Source organism: Lynx canadensis, chromosome A1, assembly GCF_007474595.2.
Source record: "Lynx canadensis isolate LIC74 chromosome A1, mLynCan4.pri.v2, whole genome shotgun sequence".
Taxonomy (NCBI): Eukaryota; Metazoa; Chordata; class Mammalia; order Carnivora; family Felidae; genus Lynx; species Lynx canadensis.
The window spans coordinates 109,957,245-109,973,801 of record NC_044303.2 but is presented as its reverse complement, the minus strand read 5'-3'; the positions used below and the strand labels follow the sequence as shown (position 1 = coordinate 109,973,801).

General features: G+C 38.1%; 1 protein-coding gene across 1 annotated transcript in view; it reads right to left on the bottom strand.

The window, feature by feature from the left end:
* Positions 1-16,557, bottom strand: part of HSPA4 (heat shock protein family A (Hsp70) member 4) — a 47,467-nt gene that overhangs the window by 15,365 nt on the left and 15,545 nt on the right. The window contains 9 exon segments of the mRNA XM_030318083.2: positions 228-379; positions 2,019-2,095; positions 7,753-7,963; positions 7,966-7,996; positions 9,981-10,114; positions 10,754-10,852; positions 14,365-14,491; positions 16,346-16,448; positions 16,450-16,484. Of these exon segments, the coding sequence (XP_030173943.2) occupies positions 228-379; positions 2,019-2,095; positions 7,753-7,963; positions 7,966-7,996; positions 9,981-10,114; positions 10,754-10,852; positions 14,365-14,491; positions 16,346-16,448; positions 16,450-16,484 (969 nt within the window).

Below are 16,557 nucleotides of genomic sequence, written 5' to 3'. Positions count from 1 at the left end.
TTACTGTGTATTACAGGGTACAGGGTACAATTCCATTGTCAATTATCAATGACCACCTGTGATTTATCAATACCACCTGTGATATCCATTTTAAAAACTAAAATTTCAGAACCTTACACCTACAGATCATCCTGAGGTGACCTCAGATTATTAGTGAATACAGAAAAGCAAAGCCATCTGGGAACAATAACCTATAAATGGCTAGCTACCTATGAAAGAAAGCTCACCTGCAACGCACAGCCTCGAGTGACCGCTTCATCAGCATTTAATGTTGTACTAAGTTCTTTTCCAAAAAATTTGCTGATCTTCTCTTTCACTGCAGGGATTCGTGTCGCACCACCAACTATCTCCACTGCATAAATATCTTCTTTCTTTAACTCTATTTTAAGATGATTAGAAGATATAGATTAAAACAATCTTTAGTACTTTACGGGGCAGCAGGGTGGCTCAGTCAGTTAAGTGTCTGACTCTTGATTTCAGCTCAGGTCATGATCGCACAATTTGTGAGACTAAGCCCCATGACAGGCTCTGCACTGACAGCATAGAGCCTGCTTGGGATTCTCTCTCTCCCTCCTTCTGCCCCTCCCACACACATATATGCATCACATGCGTTCTCTCTTTCTCTCAAATAAAAAAAATCTTTAAAAAAAATTTTTAATTAAAAAAAATAAAAATAAATTAGTACTTTGCATTGAAATAAAAGAGCAATGTAACATCTTAACACAAAGTAACTTAAAATGTAACAAAACTGCACCACTCCTTCACCCCACAGCCACCACCACCACTACCCATACATACATACATACATACATACATACACACACACACACACACACACACACACACACACAAACACACACACGCTCTGGGGGGGCGGGGGGGGGGGATTCCAAGCAGGCTCAGCCTGCACAGCCAGCCAGCACAGAGCCTGATGTGGGGCTGGAACCTGTGAACTGTGAGATCATGACCTGAGCCGAAGTCGGGCGCTTAACCTCCTGAGCCACCCAGGTGACCCAAGCAGGTTATGTTTTAATGCACAAAATAACAAGGACAGTGTGGCACAATACTGGAACTTAAGACATGAGTGCCAGGAATACTCAATGCCCTGCAGTGTACAGGCCCTGTAATCTCTGAAACAGTACCAAAGAATTGTTTAAACACCAATACTTAAGCTAGCCAAAGGAAAAATAAGAGAGCCTTGAAATACTGAGTGATCCTGATGTGGCATGAAAGAAAAAGCATTCAAAGCACGTCTAGCCACCTGAATATTCCATCTAGAACATTAATAATACAGGTACGGCCTCCTTATAAAAGAAGTAAAGAAGGTGCACATCAAATGTCTTCAGTCATTCATAAAATACTAACACCACATTTTATGCAACAAATACTGACGATACGTTGAGAAGGGCTATTTAAAGAAATGGATATCCCAGTATGGAAAAGTACATGCCAGTGTGCCATAGTCACTCTGATTTAAGAGCTGGGCCTTTGTCAAGATGACAGTATATCTCAACACACTGAAATACTCAGCAACCAACACAACAGTGGATTCCAAATAAAAGTATGTTGAAGGTTTTAGAAAAATTAAGGATACATTCCTAAATCAAACTTCTACTTTTAGCTAGAGATAAAATTAAAGCATCCTGTTAAAATAGCTTTGTGGTTATCACATCCTCCCTTTGCTGTATTTCTCAATCAGCAAAAGATTCACTGACAGAAAAGGCTTTAAGACTAGAATAAGCAGCAATGCAAAAGACAATTTTTACCAATAAATGAGATGCTTATATCCACCTCTGAGTCTGAATTAACTCGAGAAAAGTATTAGATTTCACTGGACAATATGATCAAAAGGGTGGGGGCTGGGGTGCTCCAGAGGAAAAATACAGATAACAAGAGGCTTCACGCAGCAATAAAGCAGTTCATACAATGAAAATGTATATAACTTTAACAAAAAGTTATAAATGACATTTTCCAAAGAGCCTGAATTATACAAACAACTCAGTCACAATAATACTTACTGGCCTGTTCCAAAACACTACGAAGTGGTGGCTCCACTCTAGCTAAGAGATCATCGCACATCTCCAGAAATTTGCCTCTATGAAAAAAACAGCAATAGGTTCAAATCACATTCCACTTTTATGTGGGGAATACATGGCTATAATCAAAAGGTAGGTAATAACAAGTATTGGCAAGAATGTAAAGAAACTGGACCCCTCACATATTCCTGGTGAGAATGCAAAATGGTATGGCTACTTTGGCAAAGGATTTGTCAATTCCTCAAAATGTTAAACACAGTGTTACCGTATGACCCAACAATTCCACTCCAGGTATACAACCAAACTAATTGAAAACACAAGTCCACACAAAAAATTGCACATAAATATTCTTCACAACAGCCAAAAAAGTAGAAAAAAACCTAATGTCCATCAAGCAGTATTCAGGAATAAAAAGGAATGAATACAGTAACACAGACTAATATTAGTTAAAAGATGGTTATTAAACTTTTAAAAAATTATGTGAGGTGAAAGAAGCCAATCAAAAAAGAACACATATTAGGGGCGCCCAGGTGACTCAGTGGATTAAGAGCCAACTCTTGATTTTGGCTCAGTTCATGATCTCACGGTTCGTTTCATGAGTTCAAGCTCCACATGGGGCTCTGTACTCACTGCGCGGAGCCGGCTTCAGATCCTCTGTCTCCCTCTCTCTCTGCCTCTCTCCTGCTTGAGCACTCTCTCTCGCTCTCTCAAAAATAAATAAAAAACATTTAAAATTTTTTTATTTTTGAGAGAGAGAGGGACAGAGAAAGGGAGACACAGAATCTGAAGCAGACTCCAGCCTCTCAGCTGTCAGCAAAGAGCCCAACGTGGGGCTCAAACCCACAAACTGTGAGATCATGACCTGAGCAGAAGTCAAACGCTTAAGTGAGCCACCCCAGTGCCCTTAAAAAATTTTTTTTAAAAAAAGAAGAAAACATATTATAGGACTCCATTTGTATGCAATGTTCAGAGTGGGCAAATCCAAAAAGCAGAAGAATAGCTGCCTAGGGCTGTAGTAGGAGAAACAGATGATGAAAGACAGCAAATGGGTACAATTTCTTTTTTTCCTTTTTTTTTTTTCCTTCAAACACTTTCAGTTTTAGGTTTACAGAGAAATACACAGAAAGTACAGAGAATTCCCACATACCCCTCACCAGGCCCCCACAATTCTCCTATTAACATCTTGCATTAGCGTGATACCTTCCCAATACAGACACATATAGTAATATAAACTAGGGTTCTATAGGCTTTGACAAATGTATGATGGTAAGTATCCAGCTTGATAAAGGCGTATGGAATAGCTTCACTGCCCTAAAAATCCTATGCTCCACCTATTCATCGCTCACTCCCCCTGAAATCAAACAGCATGGAACCTTCTCAAACTGGCTTCTTTTGTTTAGAAATATGCATTTAGGGTTTCCCCAAGTTTTTTTTATAGCTTGACAGCTCATCTAGGGTTTATGAGATGATGAAAATATTCTACAACTTCCTTGCGGTAATGGCTACAAATTTTGTGAATGTATTAAAACCCACTGATTACACACTTTAAGAGTCTGACTTTTATGAACTGTATCTCTGAGGTACAGAATATACAACACACCAGAAGAGCCAAAATTTAAGACCACCTATGCCAATATTGATGAGGACATAAAACAACTGAATCCCTTACGTGTTGGTGACCGTTTAAAATGAGTTTTTTCCTGAGCGCCTGCCTGGGCAGCTCAGGCAGTTGAGAGTCCAACTCTTGATTCTGGTTAAGGTCATGGTTCATGAGTTGAAGCCTCACTGTCAGTGCAGAGCCTGCATAGGATTCTCTCTCTTCCCTCTCTCTCTGCCCCTCCCGGCTCTCGTCCACACTCTCTCTCTCTCAAAAATAAACATAAAAAGGGGCGCCTGGGTGGCGCAGTCGGTTAAGCGTCCGACTTCAGCCAGGTCACGATCTCGCGGTCCGTGAGTTCGAGCCCCACGTCAGGCTCGGGGCTGATGGCTCGGAGCCTGGAGCCTGTTTCCGATTCTGTGTCTCCCTCTCTCTCTGCCCCTCCCCTGTTCATGCTCTGTCTCTCTCTGTCCCAAAATAAAATAAACGTTGAAAAAAAAATTAAAAAAAAAAATAAACATAAAAATAATTTTTTTATGTTTTTAATATGGTATTTATCTCTGAGAGAGAGAGAGCATGAGCAGGGGAGAGGCAAAGTGAGAGGGAGACAGAAGATCCAAAGCAGACTCCACTCTAACAGCAGTGAGCCCAGTATGGGGCTTGAACTCATGAACTGTGAGAACATGACCTGAGCCAAAGTCAGACACTCAACCAACTGAGCCACCCAGGCGCCCCACGCCCCGCCAAAAAAAATTTTATGAGTTTTTTTTCCCTAATAGCAATAAAACTGGAAAAAGCCAGTGTCCATCAAGAAAACAATAACCCTATAATGGCACACTAGTCAGCACACACAAGGAACAAACGACACATGCAACAACTAAGTCAAACTCAAGTTTTATGCAAAGCAAGTCTTACACAAAACTACATACTATATGACTGCATTTATAAGAAGTTCTAGGGGCGCCTGCATAGCTCAGTGAGTTAAGCGTCCAACTCTTGGTTTCAGTTCAGGTCACGATGACACAATTGTAAGGTATAGCTCCTCCCTGAAAGTGCAGAGACTGCTTGGGATTCTTTTCTCTCATTCTCTCTCTTTCACTCTCTAGGTCCCTTCCCAGCTCACACATGGGCACTCTCTCTCTCTCAAAATAAATAAACTCAAAAATCTTAAAAAAAACAAAAACAAAAAAAACAAAAAAAAAAACTTTAAAAGTTCTAGAACAGGGAATTGTAATCTATGAGCCCCTAAAATGAAAAATCCCCTAAGTGGCTGCCCCTGGGGATGAAGGCCTGAGGAAGCTTTTCCAAGATGGTCTATTTCATGATAAGGGTACTAGTTACAAAGATGTGTGCACTTGTCAAAACTCAGCAAATGAACATTTAAAAATTGAGTGTGTCATTAAATAAAAAAATCAAAAACTATAAAACACTGAATTCTGATTAATATGCATACTTTAGTATTTGGGGATAAGTATACAGATAGATGTGCACTATTTTGAGATGCACCAAAACAAATTGGTGGATAGACAGAAGGATGAATAGATGAATAGGTACATGACAAAACAAGCACTGTTAACGTTATAAATAGAACCCAAGTGGCAGCTTAACAATGTTCACTATAAGATTCTTTGTTGTGTTGAATACCTGAAAATATCCAACATAAAAACAATGAAAAAAAAAGTGCAGAGAGAAGTCTAGAAAGATGTCAAAAGCAACGGTAGAGGCTTTTTGATTCTTTTTAAAATTTGTTTGGAAAAATAATTCACGTAACTATAGAATTCACCCAGAGCACCAGGGTGGCTCGGTCGGTTAAGCATTCATCTCTTGATTTCTGCTCAGATCATGATCTCAGGGTCATACTGAGCCCCACATCAGGCTCCGTGCTGGCATGGAGCCTGCTTACGACTCTCTCCTCCTCTGCCTTTCTCCCCGCTCACGCAACACTCTCATTCTAAAAAAAATTAAATTCTGAAAGAATAAAAATCAAAGCACAAGAACAGAACAAGTATTGACGATGTAATTCAAGGAAAAAAACCCTCATATTTAAATAGCTATGAAACTATATACCGAAAATGCACACTGCATACCTGGGAAAAACAGATCAAAAACCACCAGCAACAACACCAAATTATTTGTAAATTATCAATTAAATGGGGGTGGGGGGCATCTAACAAAAGAACAAGTAACTGAAAAGTACACTGTCATAATCCCACAGCGATGCTATATGCCCAAAGGAGAGTATTATTCCATTTAGATAATCAAGGAAAGAACAGAAGCTAAGGTTATGGTCTATCCAACCAAACGGTGGACATGGAAAACTGTCATCAACAGTCAAGAACTTATCAGAGTTCACATGTGCTATTTTTAGAAACCCATCAGGGAAATATCCTTCCAACAACTCAAATGATGGAGAGACATTAACATAAAGTAGTAGTAACAAGCGTCAGCAAGAAGGTGGTGAAATTGAAACCCTTGTACACTGCTGGCGAGAATGTAAAATGGTCCAACTGCTGAGGAAAATAGTTTGGCAATTCCTCAAAAAACTACACATAGAATTACCATATGACTCAGCAATTCCACTCCTACATTTATTCCCAAAAGAACAGAAAACAAGATAGTCAAACAAACACGTATTCATGAATAGTCACAGAAGCACCATTCACGATAACTAAAAGGTAGAAACAACCCAAAGGTCCATTAGGTGATGAAAGGATAAAAAAGTGATGTTATCTATACAAACAAAATACTATTTGCCATAAAAAGCATAGAAGAACAATACATGTTACAACATGAATGATAAACACAGATAACACGGTGTTAAAGTCAGACACAAAAATGGCAAAACACATAGTGCATACTTCTATTTACATGAAACACCCAGAATAGGTAAACCCATAGATTTAAAAAAAAAAAAAAAAAAAGTAGTGTTTGCCACACAAGAGAGGCAGGGGAAGATGGGAAGTAACTGCTTAATGGCTATGAGGTTTTATTTTGGGGCGATGAGAACATTCTGTCACTAGACAGAGGTGGTCACCGCACAACAATGTGAATGTACTAAATGGCACAGAGTTGTTCATTTTAAAGCGTTACGTGGATTTTACCCCATCAAAAGTTAATCAGAAGAAATGCTAGATGGCGGAAATTATCTGGTTTCATTAGTTAAAAAAAAAAAAAAAAGACTGCTGGTGAGCACTACAGACTAAATGAAGACAATAAACTAGAGAATATGACAGCTTTGCACTCGATGTCCATAAAATACAACTGTTGAAAAAAAAAAGCACACAGGTTAATTAACTGTTTTTAGTTTTTAGAAAGACATTTACAAATGTCTACTTGGCTCTAATTACCACAAACATTCTACTAACAATTTCTGAAAGATACCCTGGTACTCCTTTGCCCCCCCCCAGACCACCCAACACATACACACACAATGCTGCTTAATAAAAATGAAAACCATCACTTTCAAGTAGAGAGGAAAGATGATTACAAATGTGGTTACTAGGCACAGTAAATCTAATTCAAATTCGATCTCAATTTTTTGAGGATAATTGAAGCCACACTTTCCCCAAACAAGCCATCAACCATGCCTGACTTCTATCAGTAGAGTTCACATCCTAAACAACTTATCACTCATCATCCAAGCAACCCAACTAGACAACGGTAACATTCTGGGTATTTCTGAGGATAGCCATGAAACATCAGTAACACAGAATTCTTGCAGCACTGTATAAAAAGAGCTGCTGCCCACAAGTGACCCTCGATTACTCAAGAACACCAATTTCTGAATCAATGACTACATCAAATTCAGAATTATTCAGCATTAAAGCACCTTGCCCTGATTTTTTGAAAACTGGCAACTCACATATAATACATGCAGCAGCACCTGTCAAGAGCTACCAACTGACTGAAATAATGAGGTAAAAGAGATTAGTCTAAATTATTAGAATAATCAAATCCAAACTTCAGAAAACGCAGGAGGCTGAATGGTCTCTACTTTTTACCTACAGAAGTTAGCTTACAACAATCACGGTAATTTCAACAATTAGCTACATAAATGCTAATATAAGTGGAGAAAAAAAATCACAGTTGAATTTAACATTAAAATAGTGATCTGATTACCTATTCATAGTCCCAGATACATCAACATCATTCATAAAACATTCGATGCTCAAAGGGAGGTCTGAAGCATTTGCACTCATCAATTTCTTCAGTTTCTCACACTCCTGAGACAGTCGTAATAATGCACGAATTTTGGATTTTATGTCTAGCTTGTATTTCTTCCCAAATTCTTCACAGAAGTGATTTACTAACACCTCATCAAATTTTCTGCTCCCAGTGTTGTGTCAAATGCAGTGGCCAGAACCTTAGGAAAAAAAGATAATTCAAAAATTAACCAATCAATTGAAATTTTTATCATGATATATATTTAACCGGTAAATTAACAAGGGGACACATTAAGTTTGAAACAAAGTAATGTGCACATGTCATTTAATCACGGTTACAAACACTGTGAAAAAAGACACTGTAATCCCCAATTTACAGATGATGCTACAGACCCAGATGAATCGGATCATCTGCAGGTCACAAAGCTAGTAAGTGGCAGAAGTACAACCCAAAACCCAATCCCCTCAATTCCCTCAATTCCAAAATTCAAGCTCTTTCCACTAGGCCAATCTGACTGCAAACTAAAATTACATATCCAAAGCCAAATGCAGTAATATGTCACTGCAATTCTGGTCTCTTGCCATCACAGAACTATGATTAATAGCAAAGGCCTAGCTCTATGCAGTTTACTATCAAAAAACATGCTAAAGGCTTAATTCACAGCAACTTGTAGAAATTTCATTAGCTTTGGTTATCCATTATCCAAATCTTTAGCAGATTAGAAGCAAACTAAATCTAGTTAGATTCACTAATAGAAGACAGACCAAATAAGAGATGACAGTCTTGACGAAAAAATAAAATCAATAAAAACAATCTATTCAATGATAAATGTTGTGGGGAAATGTTGTGAAGAAAAAGAAAAACAGGGCACAGAACTGAATATAGTCTAATTACAATTTTGTTTCTTCTAAAAACTAAAATGAAATACAACAACCTGTTCAGAGTAGTACAATTGTGAATGTTTTTCTTTTCATGTAAATGTTTTCCAAGTTTGGGGATGTTTTCATGATGAGTAAATTTTAATTGTAACTCCAAAACTGACAAATAGCAATAAAGGATAATTAGGGAGGGGGGAAAAAGGGCAGGTAATCAACCACTAATACACATCACTATGACCCAAAGCCAAAGCTAAATTATGGCCAGTAGCTTCTGTTCAAAAAGGTGAAAGTATACAATGTATTTTAGAAATAAAGCCATTTATTAGTGAGTAAAAGTTTAAGTACTAATAATTACACTTGGTTCATTATTTATATCTGTAAAAATCATGAACCTGTTATTTCCCAACTACCCCAAAGATTTTCCTTTTTATTTAACAAAAAAAAAAAAAGGCCTAAAAACAATATAAATCAGAATGTTAAGTGAAACCAAGTCTAGTTTTCAAAATAACAGGACTGTAACAGAGTCTCAACACGCCCCAAATTTAACATTTATTTTCAGTCAGTCCCTCCCCAACAATCCCCAAATTTGGGGGAGAAATGCAATTTAGGCCTTGACACAAACAACCCTGATACACAACCCTAATAATTAAATAATGCACTCAAAACTCCTTGGTTCTTAAGCAAATTCTAGATAAAATCACCTGCAGAACTGATTTTATATCCCACTGTGGAAGCAGCATATACCAGCAAATTCAAATGTTGACCAGATACTCTCTGGCCCTCTTTGTCTTTGATACTGCTAGACTTCTCAGTGTACAAAACTCTCTCCAGAGCTCTAAGATTTCCAGAAATCTGGACTATCTCTCTCAGTCTGGTTTCTTTTTGGCCATCCAAGTTCCAGTCCCTATACTCTTTTCCCAGAACATTCAAAACCTTAAGAGCAACAAGAGGATACCTTTGTCATCTCTTCAATCCTCAGTGTAAAATACACAAAGGGACTCAATGTTAAAGAATCCTAGTAAGCCTCTAAGGTAAGTATTATTTTCCACACATTGTAGATAAGTAAGGATCAGAAATCTTAAGAGCTTCTTCCTCAAGGTCTACACTCTCTGCTTCACACTACGCCAACTCCTGAAAAATTACAACTTCTACACTATCCCTACGTACCTAGTTTCTAGTTTAAATCATTCATACTAAGCTTCCATTGATGAAACAAAACGCTTTAATATATTTTTTCAATTGTCTCCCATAAATTCCTAATTACCACACACTTGAAATCACATTTTCCAAAAATAATATACTTACTTTAAGTTTCCCTCTATTAAATGCACATACAGAAACTTGATAAGAAGAATGCCCCATGTCTACAAAAACTACATTTCTTGGTTTCTCTTCTAGGGCAGGAAGATCTTGCTTATAGATTCCATATGCAAGAGCAACTACATAAGAAAAAAATTCAATGTATCATTTAAGTAGTACATTTAAAATTCAATTAAGTAAAAAAAAAAAAATTATATAGTAAATAGTAGGACTACACATACTATTTTAGAAAGAATCAAATTCTTCATACACTTGTATAATTTATTCATGAGGAACATTAACTTCAAAGAATAAAATGCTGACATTCCCTTAGACTTCCTTAATGTTTCCAATTTCCAATTCCAATGACTTTGCCAATTTTTCCCAAACCACTTCCCCCAGTTTTCCAAACATATTTTCTGGGATTTCTTCTACCTTTGTGCCATCTCAACATTTCCACGTTATCTCCTTCTGGATGCTGCTTTACACCTCATAATAGAAGTGGAGGAAAGGTCGATTTTGAATCTAGGCACTGCTCTGAACACACAATATCTGCTAGCCTTCCAAACAAACGTGATTAAATATCAAAGTAAGTGCTAGGCAGATAAAGAAAAAGCACCGGTCAGATGAATTCTTCACGCGTGACACAGTAACCAAAAACACTGTGGCACACAGGTAGTAAGTGCTCCAAGCAAAATGAAGAACAAGAAACCCCAGGGTTTTAAGATTGCAGAACCATCCAGATTCAGCAAGTCAAGAATGTTAACAGTCCCTGTTACCTGCAGTAGTTTCATTCATTAATCGTAAGCAATTAAGACCAGCAATTTGTGTTGCATCCATCACTGATCGTCTTTCTGCATCAGTATAGAACAAGGAACCTACAAAAAAATGTGCCAGTTTACTATATGAGACAGTCCTCATTTAAAATACACCTGCCAAAAAAACAGTACAATCCTGGGGTGTCTGGGTGGCTGAGTCGGTTAAGCTTCCAGACTCTTGATTTCAGCTCAGGTCATCATCTCACAGTACCTGGGCTCAAGTCCTGCACTGGGCAGAGCCTGCTTGGGATTCTCTCTCTTTCCCTCCTTCTGCCCCTCCTCAGCTCACCTGTGTTCTCTCTCAAAAGAAATAAATAAAAAACAAATAGACAAACAGTAAAATCCAGAAATGCCCTCAAATACGTACAGCGATTTTTTCTGTATATGATCAAGGAAGTATTTCAAACCAGTAAAGTTCAATATTCAGTAAGTACTGTTGGAACAAATGGATAGTCATACAGAAAGAAAAAAATCAAGTTGCATCCTTACTGCACACCTAATATTTCAAAGATTTAACAGTTAAAAAAAGTACTAGAAGGAAAGGGAATTTTTACCATTAGAGTAAGAAATTCTCTAACTAAAACACAAAATACAGTAGGAAAAAAAGAGAAAGAAAATATTATGTTTGAATAGCAATGCAGGAGGACAGATGGTAGCTATACTTGTGTGGGTGAACATAGCATGATGTATAAACTTATCAAATCACTAAGTTTTACACCTGAAACTAATGTAACACAGCATGCCAACTAGAAGTAAAAAAAAATGTTTTAAAGATTAACATATTTGACTCATAAAAATTCTAATGACCAAATGGGGGAAAAATATTTGCAACTCATATTATAAAAGGGTAGAGCTCATCTATTATATGAAGAACTACAAATCAATATGTAGACCATAAACTTAAAATGAGCAAAAGCTAAGAATGTTTTACAGAAAAGGAAATACAAAAGGGGTCTTAAATTGAAAAATGTTCTCAACTTCACCTAAAGAGTAAAACATTAAAATTACATACATTATTCAACTATTATGGAATTAGCTGATTCACCAATAACTCTTCTGGTGAAGCTGTGGTCAAACAAGCTCTATCACACACTACTGGTAGAAGTTTAAATTAGTAAAATTCTTTAAAGGGCAATGAAACAACAGCTGTTGAAATTACAAATACAGAGAAACTCTCTGTCGTAACAATTTTACTTCTAGGAATTTAGCCCTAGAAACAAACATCACACAGGAAAAATATCTATCTGTTCAAATTTACTCACTACAATGTAACTTTTTTTAAAATTCTTTACAATTAAAAAAAAACCTGGATGTGCCTGGGTGGCTCAGTCAGTTAGGCATCTGACTCTTGCTCTCGGCTGAGGGCATGATCTCACACTCTGTGAGTTCAAGCCCCACATCAGGCTCTGTGCGGATACCTCAGAGCCTGGAGCCTGCTTCAGATTCTGTGTCTCCCTTTCTCTCTGTTCCTCTCTGCTCACGCTCTGTCTCTCTCTGTCTCTCTCTCAAAAACAAACATCAAAAAAAAATTTTTTTAAGGGGGTTGGGGGGGGAGAAAAATTAAAGTAAAAAAAGATATATACAAGGGCGTCTGGGTGGCTCAGTCAGTTGGGTCTGATTCTTGATGTTGACTCATGTCAGGATCCCAGGGCTGTGGGACTGACCCCCGTTTCGGGTTCCACGCTGAACATGGAGCTTGCTTGGGATTCTCTCTCTCTCTCCCTCTGCCCCTCTCCCAACTTATGCTCTCTCAAATAAACATTTTAAGAAAAAGGATTATTTACTTGGGTACACAAAAACCTCTGGAAAGATCTGTAACCAAGTAATAAAACTCGTAACATCTAGGAAGAAAAAACTTCCTACTAGGTAAGCAGAGGGTGCAGAAGGGCCAATTTGATTTCTGAACAATGAGGCTACTATTACCTTTCCAAAAAATTAAAGTTTATGTTTTAACAATAATCAATTGATAAATAAAGCAAAATACACCCAGGCTCTATTTATATAGCTATTAGATATAACATGATACCAAGACCTGGGGCAGTACCTATGCAGAAGGGTTCACAAAGGGGCCAAGACTGCTGTCTTTGAAAGGCCTTAGAAAGGCCTGATGAAAAGGTTAGCCCTGGCCTGGCACAGAGTAACTTAACTGAGAAACAGGTCACTAAATTCAAAGAAAAATCTCCCTAAATAACAAGAGTGGCTCACTACACCTAAACTGCTTATACAACATTATTTATGCTGAATAGCTACCTTCCTTCTGGGAGTCTAGACCTTTGGTACAGGTTAGGCACAAGGTACTACCTACATAACTGACCTCCAGTTAGAAATCCGCAACTCCTAAGCTCAGGCAGAACTTCCCTAGTGTTGAGTGTGTCACGTGTTAACACAACATGTTGCTGGAAGAATCAAGCACATCAGGAACCTTGCAAGTGGACTCTTGGAAGTCTGTACCTGGTTTCCTCCAAACAATGCCCATGTACTTTTCCCCTCTGTTGATTGTGCTTTGTTATCTTTTCACTGTAATAAATCTATGCTTGAGTATGGCTACGTGGTAAGTTCTACAAATTCTCCTGGCAAGTCACTGAAACTCAGTGTAGTCTAGAGGACCCCTAACACATGACTTAATACATCACCTCTTAACTTGATCTCAAAGCTGGAAAAGCCACTCAGGCACTCTGCCACTGTACATAAATTTCACTTCTACACTGACCATATTTCAAGACCAAAATTAGGGCACTAGGTGGGGGAAACAGGGACAAATGTGAAAATACAACAGTTAGTGAAAGGCAGAAAGCATCTAGGAAGCACAAACACAGTGCCTGGACTGAATCTGAGCTCTTATGAGAAGAAGCACTTTTATTCTTTGCATCTCCAAAATATGGCACACAACAATAATCTATTTCTTCCTGACGAATGTCAGTTCTACTTTACTAGATAGCTAAGAACCAAGGAATCTACCAGACAACAGACTGCAGGACAAAACAGTCACCCAAGAGAGTCCTTGCTTTGCGGACCAATACACCAACATGAAGACAAAAGAGGCTACACAGCTAAGATACCAAGATAACAAATGCAGAGTAAGGAGATTCAGTTGCAAAGCCAAGACATCCACCCAAATCCAACAGTTCCTAAGGACTCCACTGTCCTACAAGCACAAAGCTACACAGAGCCAGGCTGCCATCCTAAGAGGGATATGGAAAAGACAAGATCAAATAGCAAAATACCGAAATGGAAATGAAGAAAATGACAACATAACTGAGAGTATTCAACTAATTCAACAAATGAGTAGCTATTGTGTGCCAGGCACTATGCTGTGTGCTAAAAGGAATCCAGGAGGAAGTGGGCTTTAAGATAAGCCTTCAAATAAGAATAGAAAAAAAAAAAAAAAAAAAGAATAGAGAAGACCTGAATAAAACTATGTGACAGAAAAGAACATCAAGAAAATGTAGCCTAGTTTGATAAATTCTTAAAATAATCACAACCTAAGGCAAAAAAGCAATTTTATTTGCAATTGACAAGTTTCTTTTCTGTGCTTCTTCACTCAAGTCCCCAGTAAAACAAAGGGATCAAACTCACCGAAACAACACAGTCCACAACAGGCTTCTTAAGAACACTTTCTGCTGTCTCCTTCAATTTGGACAAAAGCATGGCAGTCACTTGCTCTGTAGTAAAATTTCGCTCTTCCTCCATATATTTTACCTGCAATAAAACAACAAAGGATCTAGGCTTATTAAAGTTTCTCATGTCCTAAAGCCTTAAAATGAGCAATATCTAACACATCATCAAAGAAACATTATCTCAAGAGGGAACAAAACACTATTTAGGGAAGCAAAAATAACTTTAAAGTCACTTTTAGCTTTTTAACATGCTTGTCAAACATGAATACCTGCAGACAAGTACCATTACATAAACAATATACAGTGACCACCAACAAAACCTAAGACAATACCTGTGCACACGTAAACTAATATAAATCACATGACCCACATCGCACCTCTATAAAGGGGTCTGGTGGTGGAAACTCTTGCCACATGGACTAATACGTGTTTTTTACTTTGTTTACTGTGGTGACTTTACGGTCATTTCCAAAATTAGGATCCAATCTAACTGGAGGACACGTTTTTGTCCCATTTGTTCATTGCTATAGCAACACCCAGGACAGACCTGACCCCATAAGTACTTCTGAATTAAAGAATTTAAGAATTTATTCATTTAATTCAAGATACGCTACGCTGCAAAAATGTGCAACTTGGATAAGATTTGCAAACTTTAAATGCCGAAAGACTGCCTGGGATAAGCCCCATCCCACAGGCCCATATTCCCCCAAATACAATCCATACCACAAAACAGACCTCTCTTCTTTCCACTGCTCCAAATGAACCTGCACCCCACCTTCTCCTTACCTCTTCACTCCCCAACCCACTCCTCATATATTCTGGCTCACCATCTAGGAGTATCTCACTTTATTGCATATAAAGATGGGAAAGTACCCCTCCCTCCCAATAAGCCTCTTTCTAAGCTGCCTCTTCTTCCCCATTTGCTTAATTCTTAGTCAATTCCTCCACTCTTGTACTGGATCCACTTGTCCCCCAGGTCTTTTCCTAGTCTCCTCCTCCTTTGGCTCTTACAACATTTATTACCAAATGTGTCAATACCTATCCCTATTTCTTTCCTAACTATAAGCACCCTCCATTTATTCACCTCCTTTTTTTTCCCTTTTTCCCCTCCCCTGTGCTCCAGATTATCCACTACCAGCCCATTCAAACTGTTCTGAGATTATTGCCACAGATGTCCTAAGATTAGTCTTTGGTTATCAGAATTCTTCACTTCCAAATTCAACCTAATTCTCAGCTACACAGCACAACTGACTACCTTTTTCATATCATCCTCATCATCTCTTACATTTGAGCCTATTCCCGTGGTCATGATTTCTCCAACTGGGGTGTCTCAAACACCAAATCTCCTCTTGCTAAACTGAGTTGCCTGGGAAGCTCGATCCACCCTTCTGGATTCCTCTTACCACCTCTGAGTAGAGGGAAGAGTGTGCCCATCCTATCCATCCCTGGGCCTCTCACCTCTTTTGTATGATCAGCTCACTTAATACTTCACAAAGTCTTCTGGATGTCACAGAGATACCAAAAACTAATCTCCCTTTTCCCTAAAGAACAATACCTCTTTCCAATCTAAGTCCTATTGTCAAGAGTATGACCATACATTTCATTAGGACTTTAAAGTGTAAATTTCTTTGCTGGTATTGCAGAAAGTCATTCACTAAAATCACACTGGAAAGACTGCTCCATCAGTAAACAAGACAAGCAGCAATGGCAGTGTTAACTTTCAACCACTACCACCAATCAGTCCAACCCATAGTAACAGTGCCACCTATCACTCCCAATCAAATTCCAGGTCATTCAAAAAATGCCAACTGCCCAAACGGTCTTACTAGCAAAAGCTTCTCCTAAACATTTGTTAACGTTTTCACTACAACTTGAACTCAGAATAAAGATACAAATAAAACACTGTATTCATAAGGCATCACTTTGAGAATCTTACCTTTATACCAGTTAATCCAGTGGGCAGCTGCACAATATCATATGCAAGGTTAGATTTTTCTGCCTCCACAAATGGATCAGAGAATGCTCGGCATGGAATCTTTTAAACCCCTGGACGTGTTCTTTGCATTGGAGATCACCTAAGAGAAGGAATATCAGAGTCAAAACGTAAAAAGACTAGGAGCAATTAAATTAAAAAAAAAAAAAAAATTC